The sequence below is a fragment of the Cupressus sempervirens genome, chromosome 10, assembly GCF_028749045.1.
Source record: "Cupressus sempervirens isolate cs-2001-9-10 chromosome 10, ASM2874904v1, whole genome shotgun sequence".
NCBI lineage: Eukaryota > Viridiplantae > Streptophyta > Pinopsida > Cupressales > Cupressaceae > Cupressus > Cupressus sempervirens.
This window is the reverse complement of record NC_143127.1, coordinates 707265099-707288925: the sequence shown is the minus strand read 5'-3', so window position 1 is coordinate 707288925 and position 23827 is coordinate 707265099. Positions and strand designations below refer to the sequence as shown.

Sequence of the window (23827 nt, the reverse complement as noted above, 5' to 3'; positions counted from 1 at the left end):
TATTCATAAAATAAATTGGACTTACATAAATAGAAGAAGCTTTTTGGCCCATCTTATGAATTCCAAGAAACCTGAGGTACAATCCCAAACAATTGAAAAAGCTCCTATCCATCTCTGAAAACATCATTGGCTGTAATATATCTGATATCAGAATCAGAAAGGCCCCATGTTGAGAAATATAAAATTATCCGGCTATAGATTTATGGAATTGCTTATCCTCTTATTTTTCTTTTTCTTTCTCGATCCCTGTCACCCTCTCTATCACGACCTCTATCTTTCTCCCTTATTCTTTCCCTGTCATGATCATCTCTATCTCGGCTACTACTCTTTTCCCTTTCCCTTCCTCTTTCAGTTTTAGTCTCACGAACTCTCTCTCTCTCCCAATCTCTCTCCCGGAGACGATCACGGTGACTATCTCTAGCAATATCTTTTTCTCTCTCTTTGTCCCTGTCTCTATTCGCTTCTCTCTGTCTGTCTCTATCTCTACTTGCTTTATGAGGACTCATACTGTGGCTCTGACTGTGAGCATGCTTCTTTGATGATGAATTTCTCTGTTCGTTCCGCTTATTCTTCCGGTCAGAAGGGATGCTCTCTGGAGACAGTCATAACATATGACACAAGCCTTAATATTCAACAAATCAAACAAAATAATACGTAAAAAACTATTACACTTTGAACAAGCCTTTAAGCACAAAACATATGACAATCCCTCAAATGAGATATAGTTAAGGAGCAAACATTAGAAGCTTCTCATCCATTTATCTTTTCCCTATTTATGCAAAATTAGTACCCACCATCCTCGAAATTTACCTGAGACCTGACTTGAATATACATTTCTAGATGTTGCTGTGTTTTCCCCATCTGGCGTTTCATCAGTTAAGCCAAATTCAGATTTCATTTTCTTTCTGTGAATATCCACTTTTCTTTCTATTTCTTCTATATTGCTCATGCCAAGTTCTTCAAGAGACACACGATACTCCATCACTGCAACCTCCAATTTACGTAACTTTTGTCTGGAATAACAGGGCTCCCAGTCAAAATAGATCATGTAATCATTTCAGTTCAAATTAAGTAAATAATTAACCAATCAAGATTACCTTTGTTCTTCATTCATTCCTGCGTCATTAGCTGCAGGAATGCTGGCCACAGTAACTTCTTGTCTCTCACTTTTTCCTATACCATAAGAGTCCTCACTGCCAGAAGAAGAGTAACCCAAACCAAGACCTTGGGCATCCTGCCTCCCTTCAGCATCACTGCCCACATCTTCCCGTGTCCACTTAGATGCTGGTAAAATAAGTTCAGTTTTCCCAGCCATGTTTGTAAATGGTTTTAGCTCTGGCTGCGGAATTGCCAATGTAGGAGCCAGTGTGAAAGCAGATTGTTGCATACCACCTTCATGGTATGGCCATCCAGAAGAATCTCCTATGTTCTGACTGAATTCTCTTTGCTCCCTACCAACACCAAGGTTCACTTCTTTCCATTCACCACTACTAATGCCGCCAACTGAATTCTGTTTTCCTTCCAATCCAGAACTGCTGTTGCTTTCTCTTCCATGTCTCAATGAATAACTCTGCCTATATTGAAAGACAGCAACACACTCTTGGGCGTCTTGTTTCTCTGCCTCATCTAAGCTAAGCAAACGTGCAACCATCATCTCCCTACCACCACGAATGGATAGCCCATTATGCCTACACCGTCTTTCAAGTTCTGAAAGAGGAAGACTTGACAATTCTTTAATCGCTGCTCCCTTTCCAATGGCCAATTCAGCATCTTGATTTTCTTTAGTTCCTTCTAACACATCATTGCCAATCTCCTGTGAACTGCTAATGCCCTTAACTGGTGGAGCATCTCCACAAATTGAATGAAAAGGTGAAACACCTGAATTACCAGGCCGCAGAAAAGTAGCTCTCAGCCCACTCACATAAACATCTGAAAAAAGAAACCAGTCCGACCAAACCTGGAGAACCTTCAAAACACGTTCCTGCAGAAGATGCCAGGTAATGCACATGAAACTCTTGCAAGCATTTTTAACTCAGTGCATACTATCTAAATTGGGAAAATTATTATTCAACCAACCTTTAAAGCTTCTGCAGTAATCCGACCGGTGATGGCTCGATATAAATCATTGAAACTTTCCATAATATCAGGTAAAGTTGCCTCAAATTTTGTGCGGTAAGCGGATGCATTTTTTACAGGTGCACTGCTATTATGAAGAATGTCAGAAACTAACATAAGCCTTGCCACTTTGGTCGGAAGAGGGGTTTCCCTAAGGGTCAACGATTCAGTGACTACCTCAACCACCTACAAGGTAGAACCACAATTTTTTATCAAGATTAATGATTATAATCAACTATACCAACCGTGTTCCCTCATTTATCAACATGAATAATACCTCTCCTGCCGCATCAGCATTGTCCAGGGCAAACCCCATAGCTTCTTTTATCTGGCTTCTTTCTAAGGTCAAGGCACGGAGCATGTCTTCAAATTCATCTCTCTGACTTTCAGTTAGTGGGCGCTCCAAGTCAACCCTCTGCATGCAAACAGTCTTTATTAATCAACCATCAGAAGCTCCTCAGTGAAATATGCCACATAGTCGAAAGCAATTGTTAGGTGGAAGAGAACTTCCTAAAGTTGGGAAGACAACATCTCACATGCGGAAGCAATTTATGATACTGGTAGAAAAGAATAATAACCAGCAGCCTAGAATTATGAAGCCCATTCTAACAAATTGCATAAGAAAGCATTTTACTTACCCTGCTCCTTCCAGCAGCATAGGTGGTACCAGAATCCCTTTCATGCTCTGGACTCTTCCCTGTCTGTTGTGATAACTGTGGCGGTATCCACCTGGATGCAAAACCACACCAAAGCCAACAATTTATGAATCTTGAAAACTGAAACACCTAACATATCACCAGACTTCACATTTTCCAAAATTAGGTAGCTCTGTTGATATCCAAATGACATCATTACATGTTATCATGTACTAAAGATTATTTTTATATCACCCTCAGTCAGCCTTGCAAAACTACAAATTTAAAATGTTAGAGAGTTTCCAGGGTCCTCCAAGCAAGCATCTCATTGACTCATGAGTACTTGTCCACACATCTTACCGCCCACTTCCAGTTATCATGATGAAAGGCTTTGTCCGCCATCTTTGAAGAGTATCTCCCTACATTTCACGTTAACAAACTACTCATCAGCTTGCCCATGACCCCTGATTACTTTCTTAACGCATTGACATGATATTGGTGCCTCCAAGTATGTGTAAGATTAAATGGTGCGCACTCTTTTATAATTACTTATACTTTAAATCAGCTCTAACCAAGTCCAAGAAAATTATTCATGCAGGTATCAAACTTCATATTTTACATAAAATTTGAAACTTCTGATACAAATAGCTAAAGCCAAAGTTCCCACCTGAGAAAATGAATAAAGTCGCCATACATAGTATGTATGCTCCTTGGATCCAAGGTCAAATAAGAAATTGAAAAGTGTGTTGCCACGTCCCCTTTCCATTATTGCTTGTTCAAATGAACACCCATCATCCAGCACGTACATTGCCATGGTGTCAATAACATGCCTTTGATGCTCATCTTCTGGAGGAATGACCTCAATGTCAAGAATATTTGGAGTTACAACCTGCAAATGAGAATAGCAGTAGAAAATGCATCATGAACAATTGTTGCAAATAATTCAAAATTGCCATGTATGAATGTGGAAATACCATACATTATGCGAATATACTATCTAGCACAATCAGAATGCCTTCTGTTGAGTAGTATGCCTGTATGCTAAATAAATTACAGGAGAAAATCTAGCAGTTCAACTTAGAGACCTACCAGCTTAAAAGCTAGAAGTCAAAATATATCTACTATAAAATTATCTCATGCTAACAAAATGTTTCAATGGTCAACTTCTGGTGAAATATATGGATTAAAAATAAATGAATTTTATCACCAAATTAAGAAAAACAGATAATGGGAAAATCCTTCAAGACATTGATTGTCATGGCTACAACTTAACACCTCCAACATGCTACTGTAACAATAAACACCCATACTGACAAGAATATTTCAAAGTGCTGACAAGGGTCTATTAGGCTGAATTAGCAAGCAAATACATACATAGCTGCCACCAGTAACAATGAAAAATAGCAACAATCTCCCCCCTATTTTTCATTAACGGAAAACCAATATTGAATCCAACTATATTTTGCAAACATACAACTTCCCCTGAATGGTACTACACCCCCTTTGACATCAATGATCATGAAACTCACTACAACAGTAAAAACTTGGGAGAAAAGCAAAAGCAATTAAGCAGTCCCACTAAGAGTAAGCTAGCTAGTGAGTAGAAGTACACCAAGTCTACTCCTGAAGTGTTCAAAGTGTCCCTGGGGTAATGGTTTGGTAAATATATCAGCCATCTGTTCTTTGGTACAAACATATTCCAGCTTGACAACATGGTTAGCAACTTGTTCTTTCAAAACTAAAATCTGATTCAAATGTGTTTGGTTCGTGAGTGCATAACCAAATTCTTGGAAATGTCAACAGCACTTATGCTGTCACAATAGATAGATATAGGATCAGAAAATTCAACTTTAAAATCAAGCATCAAGCAATGTATGTTTCGTCCACATTACCTATGTGCAAAATGACACAGCTGCAATACACAGCTTCTCCTGTGGATAATGAAGTGCAAGACAATTTTTTGCTTAATCATGAAACAAGGCAGCCGCCAAAAAAAAGGCGCCACTACACCCCAATCTGAATCAATGTGTGTTGTTGAACTAAAATCAGAAAATTTAGGATACCACAACACAAGACAAACCGTTCCAAATGAATACTTGAAAATCCTTTGAACTGCCAAAACGAGTTTCCTTAGACATGGCTTGAAATCATAGGACATAGCTAACAGCATGCATAATATCAGGTCTAGTGATTGTAAGTTGTAACAAACAATAAACTTCCTACCATTGAACTGTAAAAAGTTTCATCAACACACGGAGATACATCGTCTTTGCTTAGCTTACAACTAGTTTCCATTGGAGTACTAACTGGATTGCGATCCACCAATCTGAACTTTTTCAGCAACAAACTCCATTATCATTTTAGTGCAATCACTTCCAAAACTGAAATCATCTACATAAACAACCACAATAAGAATGTTGTTACCTTCTTCTTTGACATATAATTTGCTGTCAACATAGCCATTTTCGAAGCCTTGTTGCTGTAGATATCTATCCAGCCTGTCATACCAAGCCCATGAAGCTTGTTTAGGCCCATGTAATGCCTTATTTAGCTTGCACACATAATCATGATTGTTAGTCAAGATAAAACCTTCAGGTTGTTCAACATACACTTCTTCATTTAAATCACCATTCAAGAATGTTGATTTAATATCCATTTGGTAAACTTTGAATCCTCTAAATGAGGCAAAAGCATGGAATATTCTAATTGCTTCTAACCTTGCAACGGGAGCAATAATCTACTCCTTCAATTTGAGCATAACCTTTACAACCTTGTGTGCCTTATTCCTTATCAGTTTACCTTCTACATTTAATTTGTCGCCCTAAACTCATTTAGTACCAATGTCATTCTTATGTATGGGCCTGGGCACAAGTTTCCATGTGTTGCTCTTTTCGATCTTCTCTAATTCCTCTTCCATAGCAGCAAACAAATTGTTGTCCTTGGCTGCCTCTTCAAAACATTTAGTCTCAAACAAAGAAAGCAGAGAGACATCTTTATCTTCATAGTAATTAACAATATTGCTAATGGCTCTAGTTCTTCTTTCAGGTAACACTTGATCTATAGGATGATTTCTTTGCACAAATTTAGGAGTCTTAGAGGAAGATATACCCAATTCATTTTGTGACACGCACTCGGCTGGTTTGTATGTAGCTTCAGCTTCATCATTTAAATAGGGATTGTTTTCTCTTTGTGAGAGTACCTTTTCTTGTGTATCTTCCTCATTTTTGTGCACTATCCAAGCTTGTGCCAATAGGGAAGGAGGAGGTACAACAGTGCTGGTCTCTTCCTTTTGCCCATTGTTACAGCTGCTCACATTCTCACAAGACTCATTAGTGACTTCATGAATCTTAAGATTTTCACTTTCAACAATTTTGTGCAACCTTTTGTTATAAGATTTAAATGCTTTACTTTTAGAAGAGTAACCAAGAAAGATACCTTCATCTGATCTAGAATCAAACTTGCCAAAATTATCATCATCTCTTCTAATATAACAAGGGCTACCAAAAATTTTGAAGTATTTAAGATTATCTGGTGTAACTTTCCCTAGCTCATAAGGTGTTTTGTTGTACCTTGCTCTCAACAAAGTCCTATTTTGTATGTATACAGTTGTATGGATAGCTTCCCTTCAAAACGTGTCACTAACTTTATCTTCATTCATCATGCAACAAGCCATTTCTTGAATTGTTCTATTCTTTCTTTCCACAGCTTCATTTTGTTATAGTGTTCTGTGGGCTGAAACTTGTCTTCTAATTCCATCTAGCTCACAAAAACCCACAAACTCATTAGAAGTATATTCACCACCATTATCTGAACATAAACATTTGATCTTTGAGTTCATCTCATTTTCAAACAAAGCCATAAAAGCTTTAAACTTATCTAAAGCTTTCAATTTTTCTTTAAGAAACGCAACCCGTGCCATACGTGAAAAATTATCAATCAATAACATAAAATATCTCACCTTGTCAGTTTGTTTTAATTGACCCACATAAATCTATATGAACCAACTCAAGAGGTTTGGAGCTGGAAAGTTCTTTTGACTTGATAGATGTTCTTGTTTGCTTTCCCATTTGGCAATTTTTGCAAGTGATGTTTGTTGGCTTCATGTCTCTACCTACCCTATTTCCTAATTAGACAATAAAAGCAGTGTAGTTTCTTAGTGGCCACCAAGGTGTTGCTTTGATGTAACTGGACAATGGCATAATCTTAGCCCTTGAGCTTGAATCGATCTTGGCCATTTATTTTAATTGAACAATTATAAAAAGTCAAGGCCTTCTCATTTGTAACTCATTAGATTAGACTAGATTAGAGATGAAGAGTAGGAGATTTGAGAAATTGTTGCTATGATACTACCAAGATTGTTCATTAATCATTGTTGGTCTTCATGGTGGACTACTTCCATTATTTTGCTTGGATATTGATTGGCTTAGTCTAGAGCCAGAGGCGGATGTTGATGCCAATGCGGATCAAGAAGCGGATCCTTGGGGAAGCACACAGGATGCATAAATTACCTACAAAGACTTGTGCATAAATTACCTACAATGATGCCTATGTATATCTCACCTGGCACATGCAAAGCTTGGTTGTAAGCATTGATGTAAAAATCGCCTAGGCCTGAAAAAGTTAAATCGGAAAAAATCGGCAAAAAATTGAGGAAAAAATCGGGAACTCAAAAACCACTAAATTTAAATAAAAAAATGCGATTTTTTTACAGAATTCAATGTTTTTTTGCATCTAATGACTTAATTACTAACAATACATAAGAAACAATCATGTTTAGATATATATCAATGCAAAAAGAGTTATTAATCGGTAAACTACTAACAAGTAAGTAGTGACAAGTTGTAAATTACTAACAACTAACAAGTTCACAACACATAAGAAGTTGTATTTGTTGATGCGAGTTTTGTGTCACTACATAACATATTAGTAATTGGATGCTTGATACAGAATATCAAATACACAATTCCTCTCTTGAAAAGTTATCTGTCATGGGACATGAGTATAACTCCAATGTTCCTTACACCGTTGGATACTCGCTCAATTTTATCAATGTGATTTGCTGGTAATCACGTAGGCGGCCTTACGTTTTCTTGTTTGAGAAAAATTTGGATCTTGGTGAGAAAATGGAGATGGTGGTTCGGTGTGAATGCTAGATGATGTTGATGGCGCGATGATTGCAATGTAGGGTGAATGGCGATGGAAGGTGAGAATGCCGATGTTTTGGTTTACTTCTCTAACTAACCTCTTCTAAGCATGAAATTTGGCTACTCAACTACTCCTACTCCTAAGAATGGAAGGTTAGCAGATGGACGGGGATCGAATCTAATGAAGGCTAACCAGCGGCCCTACCTCCATAGATGCAACGCTTCAAAGGAAAGTAAACTAGATCACCACACAAAGCCTCCCAACCAGCCGCTAGGATGCTAGTGGCCTAGTGTTGACTCCTATCAAACATCTACCAAAGCTACCATGCAACTATCCATTTTATTTTACTCTTACTCTAACAACTTGAAATGAAATTGCTTCAACTTGAAAAGAAAATTTAACTATGTGGAAGTAGAAAACATGCAATAACACCCAATGTTCTTAGTCAACATGCAATGAAAAAGAGAGCACTTTGGTATTATTTTCGCAACAATTTCTCCAACCCCTCCTTTACAGATGAGAGCCAATGGCCTTATATAGAGGTCCAAAATACAATGGACGATAGAGATCAAAACAAGATCGACGATCCAGATTGGATCCAAAAACCCTAATTAGGGTTGCCACCCCATCGGCCAATGAGAAGATGCCACCTCATCAATGGACCAATGAAAAAAGTGCAAAAGTGGCAACCAATGAGAAGGCACCAAAATGGTGGCCAATCAGAAACAAACACTTGTCCTATTCTAGAAGAAAGGGAAAGTTGCCACTTGGGCTTACATAAGATGATCTTCTAATATAATTCTTCCTTTTTCTTTTGTTCTTTTAGCTAAGGCAATGAACTTAGCTAGCCTTTCGTTAACTTCTTCCATAGGAGGACAAGGTGTGTGCTTCGCTCGGAGTTCTGCTGACTTTGCCACGCTATTTGCTGCTTGTAGTATCCTTTCGTGATCCTTCTCATATTCCTTTGCAAACCCAATAAAAGCATTGAGTGAGGAAAGGGTGTTCAGATGTTTCCTTTTGACGGCAGCCTTTCCTAACTCATCCAATCTCGATCCAAATCCTGTCTCACTGACATCCTCCTCTCTAATACCCTCAAAATCAAGCGCCACCCCAACGTCGCTCATCATGGTCGAAATGGAAGTGTCGACGCTTGGGCCGTGTTGTGCAATCTCATCATGAATTTCTTCAAGTGTTCTGAATCTGGTAGTCAATGCGACATACCAAGATTCAACTATGCTCAATCCTCTCTCATCAACCAACCGGGCTCTTTCCAAATATGCCTCCGGTAGCCTAATGAATGCTTGCAGCCTAGGAATAACCAAATCCTTGATGGGAAGAAAATTCTTCCATTCCTCTTCAAATAATCTGAATTTGTTTCTAACAGTCACCAATGACTGGAATGTTGAGATGGAGGGCAAGAAATTTCGCCCATCTTGGATTGTATCATAGATCCAACCCCTTACTTCATGTAACTGAGCTGATACCTCTTCTGAATTGCTCCCGCTGTCTTGAGGAAGGGCTGCCTGATGCAACTGTTGGATTGGCTGGCAATCTCTCCAATATTTGTTTTCGGCCTCCAACTTTACTATCCTTTCGTTTGCCTTCCTCAATCTTTCTCTGATTGATGCTATGCCTTCTTGAACCTCCTCACATTCCATATCATCTGTAGTTCTTCCCAAATTATGTTCTACTATTTCGTACTCCTGGGCTGCAATCTCATCCGCTGCCTTATTGACTGTTGGTATAGCAATCTGAACCCTTCGGTGACCATCACTGTCGCTTCTGATTACCCTTGCCACCGTATTTGCCATCTATTTTTGGTTCTCGCTATCATCCTTTTCTATTAGTCCTTGGATATCATCAACTGCGTGAGCCATTACCACCTCGCCTCTCGGTATAAGCATTTGCCTTAACCATAGTGGTGCAGTGCATCTCCCCAAATCCGGATTCGGTTCGACCAACAAAGCATCACCAACGGCCTTAGACGCCTGACTTATCTCTTCAATATCAATCGGCCCATCTTCTTCTCTACTAGTTTCTGCCATATTTCCTTGCTGGTTCTCCGAGAGAGGGGAGTACTCCGTACTTTCACTGTAGCCACTTGATTCCGAATCAGAGCTCACCTCCACTGCGGCCCCTTTATCACTCGAATTGACCTCTTGGCTTCTAGCCTTAGTTATACTCTCCCTTGACGGCGCTGCCCGCTGTCTCTTGGCTGGAGGTTCCGAACGTTCTTGGCTTTTCTCTACCTCCAAAGCCCTCTTCTTGCTATTTCTAACTGTCTCCGATTGCCGGCCACTTCCTTCACCCTTCTGTCCGATTGATTCTACTAGACCTTCCTTCGGTTTCATCATCTCATAAGTAAGGAGAACCTTTTGTCTTTGTAGCTTTCTCAACTTGGCATTATACCACGACTCGGTATGCAAATCTACTGTCCTTGTGACTGCCTCCAAGGAAGGATCCTGATGATCGTCCCAATCCACTGGATTCAACTCTGTTCCAACTACTGTCTCATAGTCTTCTCTCAACACACTACGATCATCCTCCAATTGATCGGGAATATCAAGGCCTCTCCATCTGATATCTCTCATCATGTTCACCGACAATCTCGAGAAAGCTAGCTTTCTCACGTGAAAATCATCCTTTGCATTGGCCCAAAAGTCCTCTATAGTGGGAACATGCTTAAATTCGCTTTCATGAGATGCCTTGATAAGACCAACAGGGTCGAATCCTTGCCTTGCTCTGTACCATCCTAGATGATACCACTCCAATTCCTTTTCCGCAGCCTCAAAGGCGGCCCGATTTGGGCAACTATCATTGCCAATTATAATTGAGAAGGAAACGCCTGTTTTCCCCTCATTCCTCATTACTCTATCATAGTGCTCAAGCTGCCTAGCCAATTCCATCAAAACTACCTTGTCGGGCGGGTATCTTGGAAGCCTCTTGGGACAAACTGTACTTCCTGCCACTCTAATGTATGTGAATTGCGGGAATTGGATGAACCAACTCCCAAACTTCTTAATCCTTGCTTCTGCTTCCGATGAAAGTCTCTTAGCAGGCGCCCCTTGTAATACCCTTACTGTCTTCATGGCGAATGCATCGCAAAACATCTTGTAATCCTTGTTATTGTGCAAATGAAGCTGCGGATAGCATTCATGCACCAAATATTGCCCCGGCCCATTACCAATCTCTCCTAAAGCCCTAAGTCCCGGACTCTCATACAATCTAGCAATTAAGTAAAACAGATAGGATCCCATGTAGAATTGCCTTTGGTTTTGAACTGTTCTAAGTTGCAACTCTAAATTTTCACTTATGATCCTAGCCCAATCAAATTTTCCTTTTCCCTTTTCAATTTCATCAATGAAGAAGTACATCCAGTTTTCGAATTGCATAGCTTGAGCTAGGCCCATGATCCGGCTGAGAAGAACAATGAGATCGCCATATTCCGGCTTGAAATCTGCCACTGTAAGCCTTGTTGATTTGTTAACTCCTTTCCTTCCTTCGTGTATCCAATTCCGCTTTAGATGTGAGAAGTAGGCCTCTTGGTTACCTTGAAATGATTTGGCTGCCTGATCCACCATTACAACTGTCATGCCCTTGCTCTGGGGAATATTAAATGTCTCTTCAATTGCTTGTTCGCCAATGTTGGCCAACACTCTCTTCCCTTCGCCAAAAATGATGGATTTACTGTCTAGATCAAATCTGGATGCACACTCCATAATCAATTCCGGACAAGGCAAAGTAGGAGGAAAAGCTACTGCATGTACAATTCCGCTCTTGTATATCCTCTTTGCCAAGGGGGATTGTCCTTCCTTTAGTCTGTCCCTCATCCGTATCATGTCCACTGTAGCGATATTAGTATCGGTTATTTTCTTCATTTTCGAGAAGAAGGAAGTTTTGGGCGTCATATCCTCTTTGTCTTTCTTAGCGTTTGCCCGCTTGGGATTCTTACTTGCACTATCATCCTCCATGCTCGTCACCCTATTACGGGATGGTAAAGTGGTGGACCAAAAGGCAAGAAGAACCAAGTAGTGCAATTCTTAGAAAAGAGCGAAAGAATGGATGTCAGCTTAAGCACTCCTTGCAACTCTAGATGATGACTTTCACCTTAACTAATAATCTTACAGCAACTTTTCGGAACCCGGGATATGACATCAAAGAATTACAGATCCCTTTGCAAATTAGAAAACAAAGCCTCTAAGCTTATCCAACACTTGCCTTCTATGCAAAAATCAAACTTTCATATGTATCTCTTCTCCCAACAAAATTGCCCAAATCTGATATAAAAATTGCAGCCCCTCTAGAAAATCAGAATTTTGTCTTCCACAAATTTCGGCCCCCACAAAATTCGGCTAAGCATGAAAAAAAAAAAAAAAAAAAAAAATCTGCCCTTCCACAAAATTCGGCTAAGCAAAGAAGGAGCAAAATCTGTAAAATCTGCCACCTAGGGCACAAATTGCAGCACACAAAGTGGAGCAAAAATCCCCAAAAACGCAAAAAATCTGGCCCTTAGACAAATCGCCCAACAATGGCAATGGAGAAATTGCCCAAAAATCGCCAAAAAACTGCTTTCCACCAATTTCGCCCAAGTCTGGAAATCTGCCCTTGCTTCAAATTCGCCCAAGCAAGAGGAGCAAATGAATTGATGAAAATGAAATGGGAGGGGACTCCCTTTATAGCAGCTTTCACCTTCCTCCCAGGCTGGCCGACTTGGTCCTATAGAGGAAAAAAAACCAAAATTAAAGCTAAGTTAGTGGCCCACTTTAAATACTTTGCCAAAATTTTAATTTTCTAAAATGAAAACTGCACTTTTAATTTACTAATTAACCACAAATTGCAAAACGAAATTAAATGGTGCCTTGGGGATGCTAAAAATTTCTATTTAATGATGGTTTGCTAATTAATACATCCTTGAAGTTGAATTTTGGCTAACCAAAAGCCATTTCTTAATATTAATTTACCAATTTCATTAAATACCAAAAGCTTTCAAGGCAAATTTAATCTATTAAAGCCAATTTTTGCAATTTTCCTCTAAATCGATTTTGCTAAATAATTAAAATTTTATGACAAAAAATAAAATTGCCTCTAGAGTAAAAATCGATTTTGAGATTTAACCTCATCTTACAAAATTAAATTTTATTTCACCAAAAAAAATAAGATTTTCCAAGAACCTAAGTCTAACGAAAAATTTCCTTATTTGAAAATCATTCAAATTTACAATTAAATCCAAATTTTCAAAAGAAATCGTCTAAGTACAAAATTCACAATCTTATCCTGCCAAGTTGAAATCAATTTTGAACTTATTCGGCCTAAGGATAGAACTAATAGCTCTGGAAAATCAAGTTGAAACCGGGTGAAAAATACATCTAACCTTCTCCACTGGCCCTAAAGGCGATTAAAAAAGGGGGTCCCCAAGATTTTGGGGCGATGTGTGAAAACCTCACAACAGTATTCTCATAAATAAAGTGTCAAATGTAAAGAGTTCAAATAAGCACATCAACATGACTACAAATAAGTACAAATGTCAAATACAAGACTACATCTTCATTTTCCCAGTCGCTTTACTAGCGAGTGCGGGAGAGGGTAAAGCTCTAGAACTAGAACCCCGCAGGGTCTGTGCTTGTGTCTGTGTCTGTGCCAATGCAGGAGATGGTGTAGCTATAGAACTAGATGTTGGTAGCTCCACATTCGCTACGCGCAAGATGTCAAGGTCCTCTGCAGTAAGCTCAATGTCATCATCCTCATCATCGCTCTCCTCATCTCATCCAAATCGATGTCATATCCAGTTCCACCCCCTTCCTCCACCGCAGCCTCCTCCGCGGCCTCCCTCTCCAAATTGGAGATGTCCTCCTGTGTAAATAAGGAAGCCTGCTCCTGTGCCGTCCAATCATAATAAGGATCTATCTCATCCAAATCGATTGGCCCAGGAGGATCTTGTTGTGCCCTTTTCACGCGCAATTTAAGATTATATTACACATAGACCATGTCATTCATCCTCTTTTGGGACAACCTGTTTCTCTTTTTTGTGTGGATGGCCTCAAACAAACTCTAGTTGCGCTCACAATGTGATGTGCTGCAAGGCTGTGATAGGATTCTGAGAGCAAATTTTGCAAGATTTGGAGTGCTTGCACCCCAAGTGGTCCACTAAGCCACTGCATCACAAAAATTGTACAAGTTAGAAAATACTAATAGACAACAAAAAGTGAAACATAAATGTTAATTTTGCATTTGAGATTCAGAAGTTTGCAAATGTATTACCTAGGGTTTGTGTAAGCCTTGCTCTCTTGCAGAGAGGAGTGGAGAACACCTTGCCCCCTGCTGAAGTGAAGATCTCCTGCTCAGCGATGATTTTATCTCTTGATAAGTAGGAGATAATTTCCACAGCTAGTCAAATTGTGATATGAATATCAAGATTTTAACTGTGTGATTTTGAGTCAAACTCGATGACCCATGTTTCATGGGTAGTGATTCAACATGAATCCATCTCTCATGAGAATAAATGAAACACTTAGCACTCATTGGATCTAGGTGATGCTCACAGGGGTGAAGCACCGGGACTTCCCGGGAAGTCACCCATCCCAGTACTACTCCAGCCTGAGCGCGCTTAACTACAGAGTTTCCTCCATAGTTAAACCCAAAGCTTGCAACCCCATTTGCAACCAATCCAATGAGTGCTAAGTGTTTCATTTATTCTCATGAGAGATGGATTCATGTTAAATCACTACTCATGAAACATGGGTCATCGAGTTTGACTCAAAATCACACAGTTAAAATCCTGATATTCATATCACGATTTTATCTCTTGTTTCCTCACTGGTTACCATCTTTTGGACGCACTCACTTAGGCCTCTGATGACCTCTCCATCAGGATCTGCATATGTACCATCAGCCCTAAAACCAAAAACCAAAAACCAAAAACAAATAAGTCTCAAAATGAACTCAAGTCTTCGTTAACTTAAATTTGAGTAAGAATGAGCTTACAATATACCTAAAACGTGGGTTGAGGAAATATCCTGCTTCATGAATGGGTTGGTGGAGCTGATTATTCCACCTTCTATCAATGATTTGCCAAATGGGTTCATATTTGATGCTTTCCCCCTTATAGTAATTTTTGACAGATTCTTTGGCCTTGTTCATGGCCTCATATAGTTCACCCATTGGCGTTTGATCTCCATCAACCAAACGCAGAACTCTGACTAAAGGCTCAGACACCTACAATATAAATTTGAAATTAGTTGACAAGTTACAAAATTATTATTTACTTGAGTTACAAACTTAGTATGTTATAAAGTTGTAAAGTGTAAACTAAAACTTAAAGTTTTGTAGTTACCTTTACTATTTCATCGGCCTTAATCTGCAAAATATTTATCAAACACAATCCGCACAACATTCTCTCCTTCACTCTTCTTTGAAAATGTGGAATCAAGCCATTTTTTGGAAACAAACATTTGCTTCAAAGAAACCAAATTATCGAGAATGCTTTGCAATGTCAAGAAAATCGTTGCAAAACTTCTGACGGTAGGCCTGACAATTTCTTTGCCATAAGTGTGCTCTCTCATCAGGCTAAGGACCCATGGGTGATTGTATATGTATTTTGTCACCCGCCTTGCATCCTCCACAATTGGAGTGACCCACTCAAGTTTGCCCATGTCCTCCAAAAGAAGGTCAAGGACATGTGCTGCACACGGGGTCCAAGAGAGAGTGGGGTGCCTCTGCTCTAGGAGTTTTCCTGCCAATTGTAAAAGCAAATACTAATTAGTTTCCAACTTTTCAAAAATATCAAACTATTAAAAATTCTTGTTGTGAAATTCACAATGCACATGAAACATAAAATTACGGTTTACCTGCTGATACATATGCAGCAGCATTGTCTGTGATGATTTGCACCACATTTTCAATGCCAATCTCGAAGACCATGTTCTCCAACATCAATGCCAATGTCTAAGCATTTTTTACCTTGTTGGAGGCATCAATTGATTTCAGGAACACCACATTATCAATGGCTGCCTCCTCATCATGAACATCAACGAAACTGCTCCAAGTCTCTACTATGGCTGCCCTGACATGCAATTTATTCCGCTCTCCTTGCAATTTTTTTGCTCTCCAGCTGCGAGCAAGGCATTTGCAAACCTTTTTATTTCTTTTGTTGTACTCTCACAAGGATTTGTATCATGTTTTGAGATCCCTGCGATGTGATATTTGAACCAGTAAATGCCCCCGGATATTACTTTTTCAAATCAAATGCAAATCACTTTGGTTGGTTCATCGGGTGCTTCATAGGCATATTTCCATGCCTGATCTCTTGCATTCTTTGGCTTGGTGCCAATGTAGCCTGAAGGGCATGGAGTCAATGGCCATTTGTCTACCATTTAAAACTGTTGCGGGCTGCCTTACGCATACAAATTTTAAAAAGAAAACTATAAATAAATTATAACAAGATCAAAGTTAACAGTTAAACAAAGAATTCAAGCAACATTCCAATAACAGTGCCAATAAATTGAAATCCAAATAACATCCAAACAAACTAGCTGCTAGGGTTTCAAATTTTTCAAAAAAGTGCAAATTTCTAACATAAATTCAATCTAGAATGGAAAAAAATGCAAATGAATGCATTTAATCTTGCTTACATTCATCAAATGCATTCCTAACTAATTAGGAATGTATTTTTATCCATTTACATGCAAGAAAAAAGAATACAATCTCTTGCAAAAATAAAAAACAAAGATTCAAATCACTTACCTAGTAACGAAGAAATCGAATCAAAAGGCCTCCAAATGCACTCGATTCTGCCTCTTGCTTGCCAATAACTCCTCCTCTATCCTCTCCTCTCCAAAACGCCCTAAGCAATTTAAAAACCGAATGAAAAAAATATGTTTTTTCATCACTTTATGTGAGTGCCGGGCACGGGCGATTTTTTTCAAAGAAATCGCAATTTTTAGGCGATTAATCGCCCATTAATCTGCGATTTTTTTGAAAAAATCTGCAAAAAAAATCGTGATTTTTGGGGCAACTAAATCGCCAGCCCCAAAAAATCGCGATTTTTTCTAGTATCGCTGATTAATCAGCGATACTAACATCTATGGTTGTACGTTAAACAAGAAAAAATGAATCAAGCTTGACCGCCAGCCTGTGCAAAGTTGAAGTTTGAGCAGCTAGAAGCATCTATGTTCGCACAACCCAAACCAGGTTAAGAGTGGTCATATCCAATCCCTAGTCCCATTTAATTGTAGGTTGACATTTTCAGCTTGAAAGTTCTTTGGTTTACATAGTCTATCTTATTGGTTTAGACTATTTGTTGCTATGATACTACCAAGATTGTTCATAATTCATTATTGGTCTTCATCGTGGACTACTTCCATTATTTTGCTTGGACATTGATTGGCTCAGTCTAAGGCCAAAGGCAGATGTTGATGCCTCTAGATGCAGATCCAAATGCGGATCCTTGGGGAAGCACACAGGATGCGTAAATTACCTGCAAAGACCTGTGCATAAATTACCTACACATGACGCCTATGTATATTCTCACCTGGCACATACAAAGCTTGGTTGTACGTTAAACAAGAAAAAATGAATCAAGCTTGACCACTAACCTGTGCAAAGTTGAAGTTTGAGCAGCTGGGGGCATCTATGTTCGCGCCACCCAATCCAGGTTAAGAGCGGGCATATCCAGTCCCTCATCCCGTTTAATTGTAGGTAGACATTTTCAGCTTGAAAGTTCTTTGGTCTACATAGTCTATCTTATTGGTTTAGACTATTTGATCGAATCAGACTTGTAAGTGCGATTAGGGATAATGAACAACATACAAAGCTCCTACCATAATATATTAATAATATTGTCTTGCGTTTGAACTTTGGTCAATCATCTTGGGCAATCGATCTGATTTGTTAATTGACTAACAATTGTTGTTTTATATATATTATAATATATTATTCATATATATAATATTATAATATAGAATGTATATTTATAATATTATATTTTTTTTATTTTTTTTTTTTTTTTTATTTTTTAAATATATATATATATATATATATATATATAAAGTATATTTTATAATCTTATTGAGTATTTGAATATGTACTGGTGAAGTTACAGGCTATCAAATGTTTTAATTATGTATATTTCTTCCATTTCTTTGCATATATATATATATATATATATATATATATATATATATATATATGTATGCGCACACATCCATACGCATCTGCATCCCCCCCACCCGAAAAAAAATCCAACATCCACTTCTGGATCAGCATTCAAATTAGTAACGAAGTTATTTTGGAGGATTGCGTGGTTTCTATGTTTCCTCACTTAGGATTTCATTTCATGTTGGTTGGAAATAATGTTCAGTTGAATAAAGGATATTTTGGATCCATCTTGTTTAAATCACTTAGACCAAACTACTAGCTGCTTGTTGATTATTGATTATTGATTGTAAGTTTGTCTTGCATAGTCAAATGGCGTACTTATGAGCTTTACTTTGATTTTTGCTTGCATATTGATATGCATTGATGGATTGTGTTAGTGGAATAGTGAGAGTTTGGACATTTTACATCAATCTAAGAAAATCACACTAGCTTGGTTGATGTCAAAGGCTAAACTGAGTCTAGTAGAGTTGGAAAGACATTCACATTTTCTTGCATTCCAATAGTAGTTTAGCATTCTAAACCCTTTCCCTTTGCAGTTTCTTTGGATGGAAATAGTTGAAGAGTGGCTGATATCAATTTGTTGAACAATGTAAGTCCCTATGTGATACTAGTAATCACACATCATTATAACTAAGTGAATGTCCACAATAAAAAGGAACACTGGCATTGTGTAATGTCCTCTTAATTGGACATCCGAAATTCATTAATAATTTAAGTTGTTAAAATATAATGACAGTTTAAATTATTATTTAAGCAGCTTTTCATATTGGCCAAAAAAAAATTTAAAAGTCACTTTATTTCAAACTTGAAGACAAAGAAATGGAATGTCAAAAGTCAAACTAATCAAAGGCCAAGAGTTTCCTAGAAAATGCTTCAAAATGTGGAAGGAGGTCATTAAGGAGCGCATGTTTAGATATTTCATTGTTTTTTATCAAATTGTTGGTGTTTTAACAATAATATAAATTTATAATATTTCTGTTCTTCTACTAGGGAGTGGATTCTAGACAGAATTCACAATTGTGCAAAATTTATCATGTTGGAATGATTTTAGAATATCATGCATATTATTGTTTGACAATGTCATATAAAGGATTCAATATTCTGAAATAAAATATTTTGATGGATGCCTTGTTTAATTTGATATTTACAGCATTGAAGGTCTCAAATAAATCCATAAATAAACATCCTTTTTTTTCTCTAAAACAATTAAAGAATAAGCAACAGTATTACCTATACAAAGATATAAGGTGTCTACTTTCACACCTTTTGCTACTACTAAGCAACCTTTTGAAACCTTCCAATTTTTATCATTAAAAGTAACTATGCAACCCTAATTACCTAGTTGCCTTGCTGAAATTAAATTCCTACTCAGCCTTGGAATATGTCTTACCTCTTAGGGTCTATTTGGTTGCAAGAATCACCAAATGCGGCAATCAACTATGCTCAAATAAGTTCATTCCTTGAATTTGCACATTCTTAAATTAATTTTCTGGAATAAATTCTCGACCTGTTTGGTTGACCTGGAAGAGGAGTGGGCAAACATATTTTCCCTATTTGGTTGCAAGAATTGGAAGTCGTGGTTGAATTGCGATTGCAAGCCAAAAATAAAATTGGCGTTCAAGGAAGAGAAGAGAGCCTCAAGCGATGGCTTTTTATCAACTGCAAAGATCTTTGGACTTTCAAATGCTCGACCTACTATTCGTTGAGAGATTAGTCAAAGTCTCAGTCTACATTCCTCATACATTGCGAGTCGAGAAGTTGACTGCGATGTAATTTGCATTCCTCATACATCGTGATCCATCTGAACCTTTGACCAATCCAAGCGACATTGGTTTTGGGAAACTCTTTTAGGTGGCACATCGCTTTAAATCCACATGGGATCAATAACATTGCAAAACCAATTTTAGCGTGCACAAACCAGGAGCACCGCAAGCCTCCAATCTCCTGCAGCTAGCGCATTGGTAGGTAATCTACATTTCACATCATTAAGCAGAGCATAAATTTTTTAGATTTGGGTCAACAAGCATTACAGATTACCACTCTAAAGACCAGATTCAAGCTCCAAAACCTCGAGCATCCATCAATTTGAGTTGGGCTCCCCTCTATCAGACGGAAGCTCCATATATGATGGATTAAGGACACAAAGGTCTCTAGTCAATACAGAGATCATAGAAGACGAACAAAGAAAATGACGTGCACAACAATGTTTTAGGCCAAAATTATTTTCAACAATGCTATATACCCACACGCGGACCTGACAAAAATTACAATATGGTTAAGAAAAAAGTGGCTATTCCTATTCCACCCTTTTGGATGGAAGAGTTGGATGCTCATTTTAGATCAAAATGAGGATATCATCATTCTAATTCCAATTTCAAATTTAACAACCAAATGTCGAATGTGCCAATGTAAGAATTCGCGCACTCTAATTCCTAGCGAATTCTTGTTACCAAATGGGGCCTTATAGTAGCCAATAATTCTCATTCTACAACTTAATCTTAATTTTTTCCCTTTCCAACAATATGACAAGGTTCATTATTCCCCAAATAAACAAGTCCAAAATTCCCTTGGACATAATCAAGAAAATAACCTCTATGGAGGGTAGCATAAAATGAAGTCCTTAAATCTAAAACTCATGACTCATCAACACTTTCTAAAGAAAGAAGCAAAGCATCCTCTTCATATTTATTACTTACCACATTTGCCTCCTTGTTCCCTTCTTGTTTGTCTCCTTTATTGTTCTTTCGAGTCTAGCACTCTTTTTCCATATGCCCTGGTTTCCCACAGTACTAGCAATCTCTTGGTCCTGTTGATTGAGACCTCTTCCCCTTTGATTTTCCTCTTGATTTCTCACAATTTCCAGAATTATTTCCTCTCTCATCCATCTCACCTCTCTGTGTGTTCAAAACACTTCTTGTTATAGATCAACCTAAGCTTTTCCTACGAGTTTCCTCACTCAGAACAACACCAATCACATCATCACATTATGGAGTATTAGATCCAGAAACATAATTACTAATAGCCATTACCAAGTCATTCCAGATTTCAAGCAAAGAACAAAAAATCAAAAAAGCCCTAATTTCTTCATCAAAATTAACATTTACATAAGATACTTAACTAGTAACTTTATTACATCATTTAAATGATCTGCTATAGGTCCACCTTCTGCCATCTTCATATTATATAAATGCTTTATGAGAAATACTGTTTTTGAAGCGAAGGGCTTCTCATATAGATTCGCTAGGGTTTGCATCAACTCTTCCGTCTTCATAGCTTTCGTAATATTAAATGCCACAGATTGTGCCAGGCACAAAAGAATACATCCAAGTGCCTCTCAATCCAGAATATCCCAGTCCTCATCTGTCACAGCAATCGGTTTCTTGGATTTTCCTTACAATGGCCACCATAAATCCTTCTGATAGTCCTCCATTTGCATTTTCCATAACTAAACATTCTTCCCATTAAACTTCTCAACCTTCAGCTTACCCTCGTCTGCCATCGCTACCACTCAATCATCATTTTGATACCACTTGTTAGGATTAACAAGACAGAAATAACAATTATATGCAAATATAACCAATATTAGAAAATAATAAATCGCACAGAAGAGAACATAAGATACAAAGATTTAACGTGGTCCACCCAATCCCTGAGCTACATCCACCAAACAGCGAGTCCAATATTCTTATTATCCAGTGATTACAATCAATAATCCCTTACAGCTCTATACTACCGCAAGAAGCTACATTCTCATCATACATTATGAAAACCTTAAACCTAAGCCATTTTATACAAGCTTTTTGTCGCTTACAAAATTAGGGCTAGAATAAGTCATCCAATAGAAAATAGTAGTCGATGTCTTTTACAATAATAAAGTCGATCGAGTTTTTGAATCTGCTACTATTGAAGGATATGGAACAGGGATTGCTCCCAACCATTATTCTATTCCAGTTGCCATAAAAGGAGATCTGGTCAAGCGAACTGGATCTATTGTGGATGTCCGACCAGCTCTCGCCCGTAGGGGCCTCCCCCCATCTATATATGGCGATGGGGATGGCGATGGCTGCCCCTATAAACCCCCACGCGGGCTTTGCCCCTAAACCCCACCTTGTACTGCAACAAGGAGCACACTTGGGGTTCTGCCCCAAGACCCCACAGGCAGCGCTCACTCTTGACCCCACCTTGGGCGCACTGCCCCCAAACCCACATAGAAATAAACTAGGGGAAACCGTGCCAAATAAAGTGGGAAAAATTAACCTCTGAGTTTAATTAGGCTCCACATCACAACACAAGGTATGTTGAATGTGATTAAGTTGCCCCTATAACTATGGTTTCTAGTGATGAGGATGTTGAATTTGAAAATGTCGAGGTTGGCAATATATTGATTCAAGATGAAGGTGTAGGGTTGGAAGATAAAAATGTAGCAATTGAGAATGACACTACACGAATTGAAGATGAAAATATCGAGTTGGACAATATAAAAGTAGAATGAGGAATGAATATGAATGGATTGACAATGATAATGTTGCACAAGAACTTCACACATCTCCTATTTATAATCAAAATAGACTTTGTTGTAATGAAGAGGAAAAATTCAAATTCAAGACCTTCTAGAACACCAAAATGTTTACTTGAAATTGACAAAACCATTATGAGCAATTTTGAAGGAAAAAGGTCAAATAGAACCATTCACTTATGGGCTTTAAGACTTTATGATGAATTTTTCGGCAACAAGACAATGATGGAGCAATGCCAAATATTTGTGCATTTGTTAAAGATGCAAAATGTGAGACCTATGCTATCCAAATTGAAGATTCATGTGAACAAGAAATCACAGAGAAATTCCATTATTGTAAAAAATATTTTCAATTATCTTAATAGCATTGGGAAAAATACTCGGGAGAAGGACAAGAGAGCTACTCGAAGCGTTATTACAACCTCCTTTGTAAGTCAACAGTTGAGAAAGGCTCAATTTAATAGAACAAACTTGTCTTGACTTCAACAAAAATCATAAGACTTTTGAAGAGAGCACTTGCTAGAAGAGAAAGGCTTGATGATCTTCGTCAAAATGATACATGGGCTTATGGTGGGAGACTTCCACATTCCCATAAGAAGCTAACCAATAATGTGAAGCAAGCAAATGCACAATTTTGGCACTCTAGCTCAAGAGTCTCACCAAATGCTAAGGACGTGTTGAAGTTGAGAATTGGCAATAGAGATCGCACCCCACATCCTAAACATTAATTGGAGGTAAGTCAAACAATGTTGTTCAAACAATTTTGTGAGTCATCAAACAATACACATATCACAAAGGGATTTTGAAATCATGAAGCAATTTTATTTTGTGCCGCTTAAGATTTGAAATACATGATGTTGCAAATATCACGTGGAGTTTTTTATGCACCATGAACTATTACACTCCATCCATTCTACTTTGCATAGTAATGAATTTTTGGAGAATTGTAGCACTAGTGAGCTTCCAAAATCATCAAGAAAGTTACTAGATCAATGTTTATGTCCTAGAGAAATGATTGCTTAAATGAGAAGAGCTCACAATGTGGTGGCTTATCCAAGTTTATGACATATTTCGATGAGGGGTGTGAACAAGACCTTGGGAGGACAATGGTAAAAATAAAGGTATACGAAACAGTGAAATACACATTGACGAGTGGAGGTAAGGGCTATAGATGTGAAGTGGTTCCAAAAGAAATCAGTATGGCTGATTTTATTTCAGATTTAAAGAAATATCTTGTCTACAGGTATGTAAGGCATAGTCATAG

The 23827-nt window shown here is 38.1% G+C and overlaps 2 protein-coding genes and 1 long non-coding RNA gene across 7 annotated transcripts in view; all 3 read right to left on the bottom strand.

The window, feature by feature from the left end:
- LOC149535774 (protein RRC1-like) overlaps window positions 1-23827 on the bottom strand; it is a 104017-nt gene that overhangs the window by 1619 nt on the left and 78571 nt on the right. For all 5 annotated transcript variants that reach the window (XM_089805646.1, XM_089805649.1, XM_089805648.1 and 2 more), the window contains 8 exons: window positions 3418-3639; window positions 3111-3169; window positions 2754-2844; window positions 2393-2530; window positions 2077-2301; window positions 1098-1981; window positions 811-1013; window positions 26-592 (listed from right to left, as the gene is read on the bottom strand). In XM_089805646.1, coding sequence (XP_089661772.1) covers window positions 213-592; window positions 811-1013; window positions 1098-1981; window positions 2077-2301; window positions 2393-2530; window positions 2754-2844; window positions 3111-3169; window positions 3418-3639 — 2202 coding nt within the window. In that variant the 3' untranslated portion in view covers window positions 26-212. The remainder of the gene's footprint in view (window positions 1-25; window positions 593-810; window positions 1014-1097; window positions 1982-2076; window positions 2302-2392; window positions 2531-2753; window positions 2845-3110; window positions 3170-3417; window positions 3640-23827) is intronic.
- Window positions 13378-14332, bottom strand: LOC149535776 (uncharacterized). The gene is made up of 2 exons (XR_016357840.1): window positions 14154-14332; window positions 13378-14047 (listed from the first exon to the last, which is right to left on the bottom strand). It is a non-coding gene; the product is annotated as an uncharacterized LOC149535776 (long non-coding RNA).
- On the bottom strand, window positions 14629-15609 carry LOC149535775 (uncharacterized). The gene is made up of 3 exons (XM_089805894.1): window positions 15226-15609; window positions 14884-15107; window positions 14629-14786 (listed from the first exon to the last, which is right to left on the bottom strand). The coding sequence occupies exons 1-3, from the start codon at window positions 15283-15285 to the stop codon at window positions 14678-14680; spliced, it is 393 nt and encodes a 130-aa protein (XP_089662020.1). The 5' UTR covers window positions 15286-15609; the 3' UTR covers window positions 14629-14677.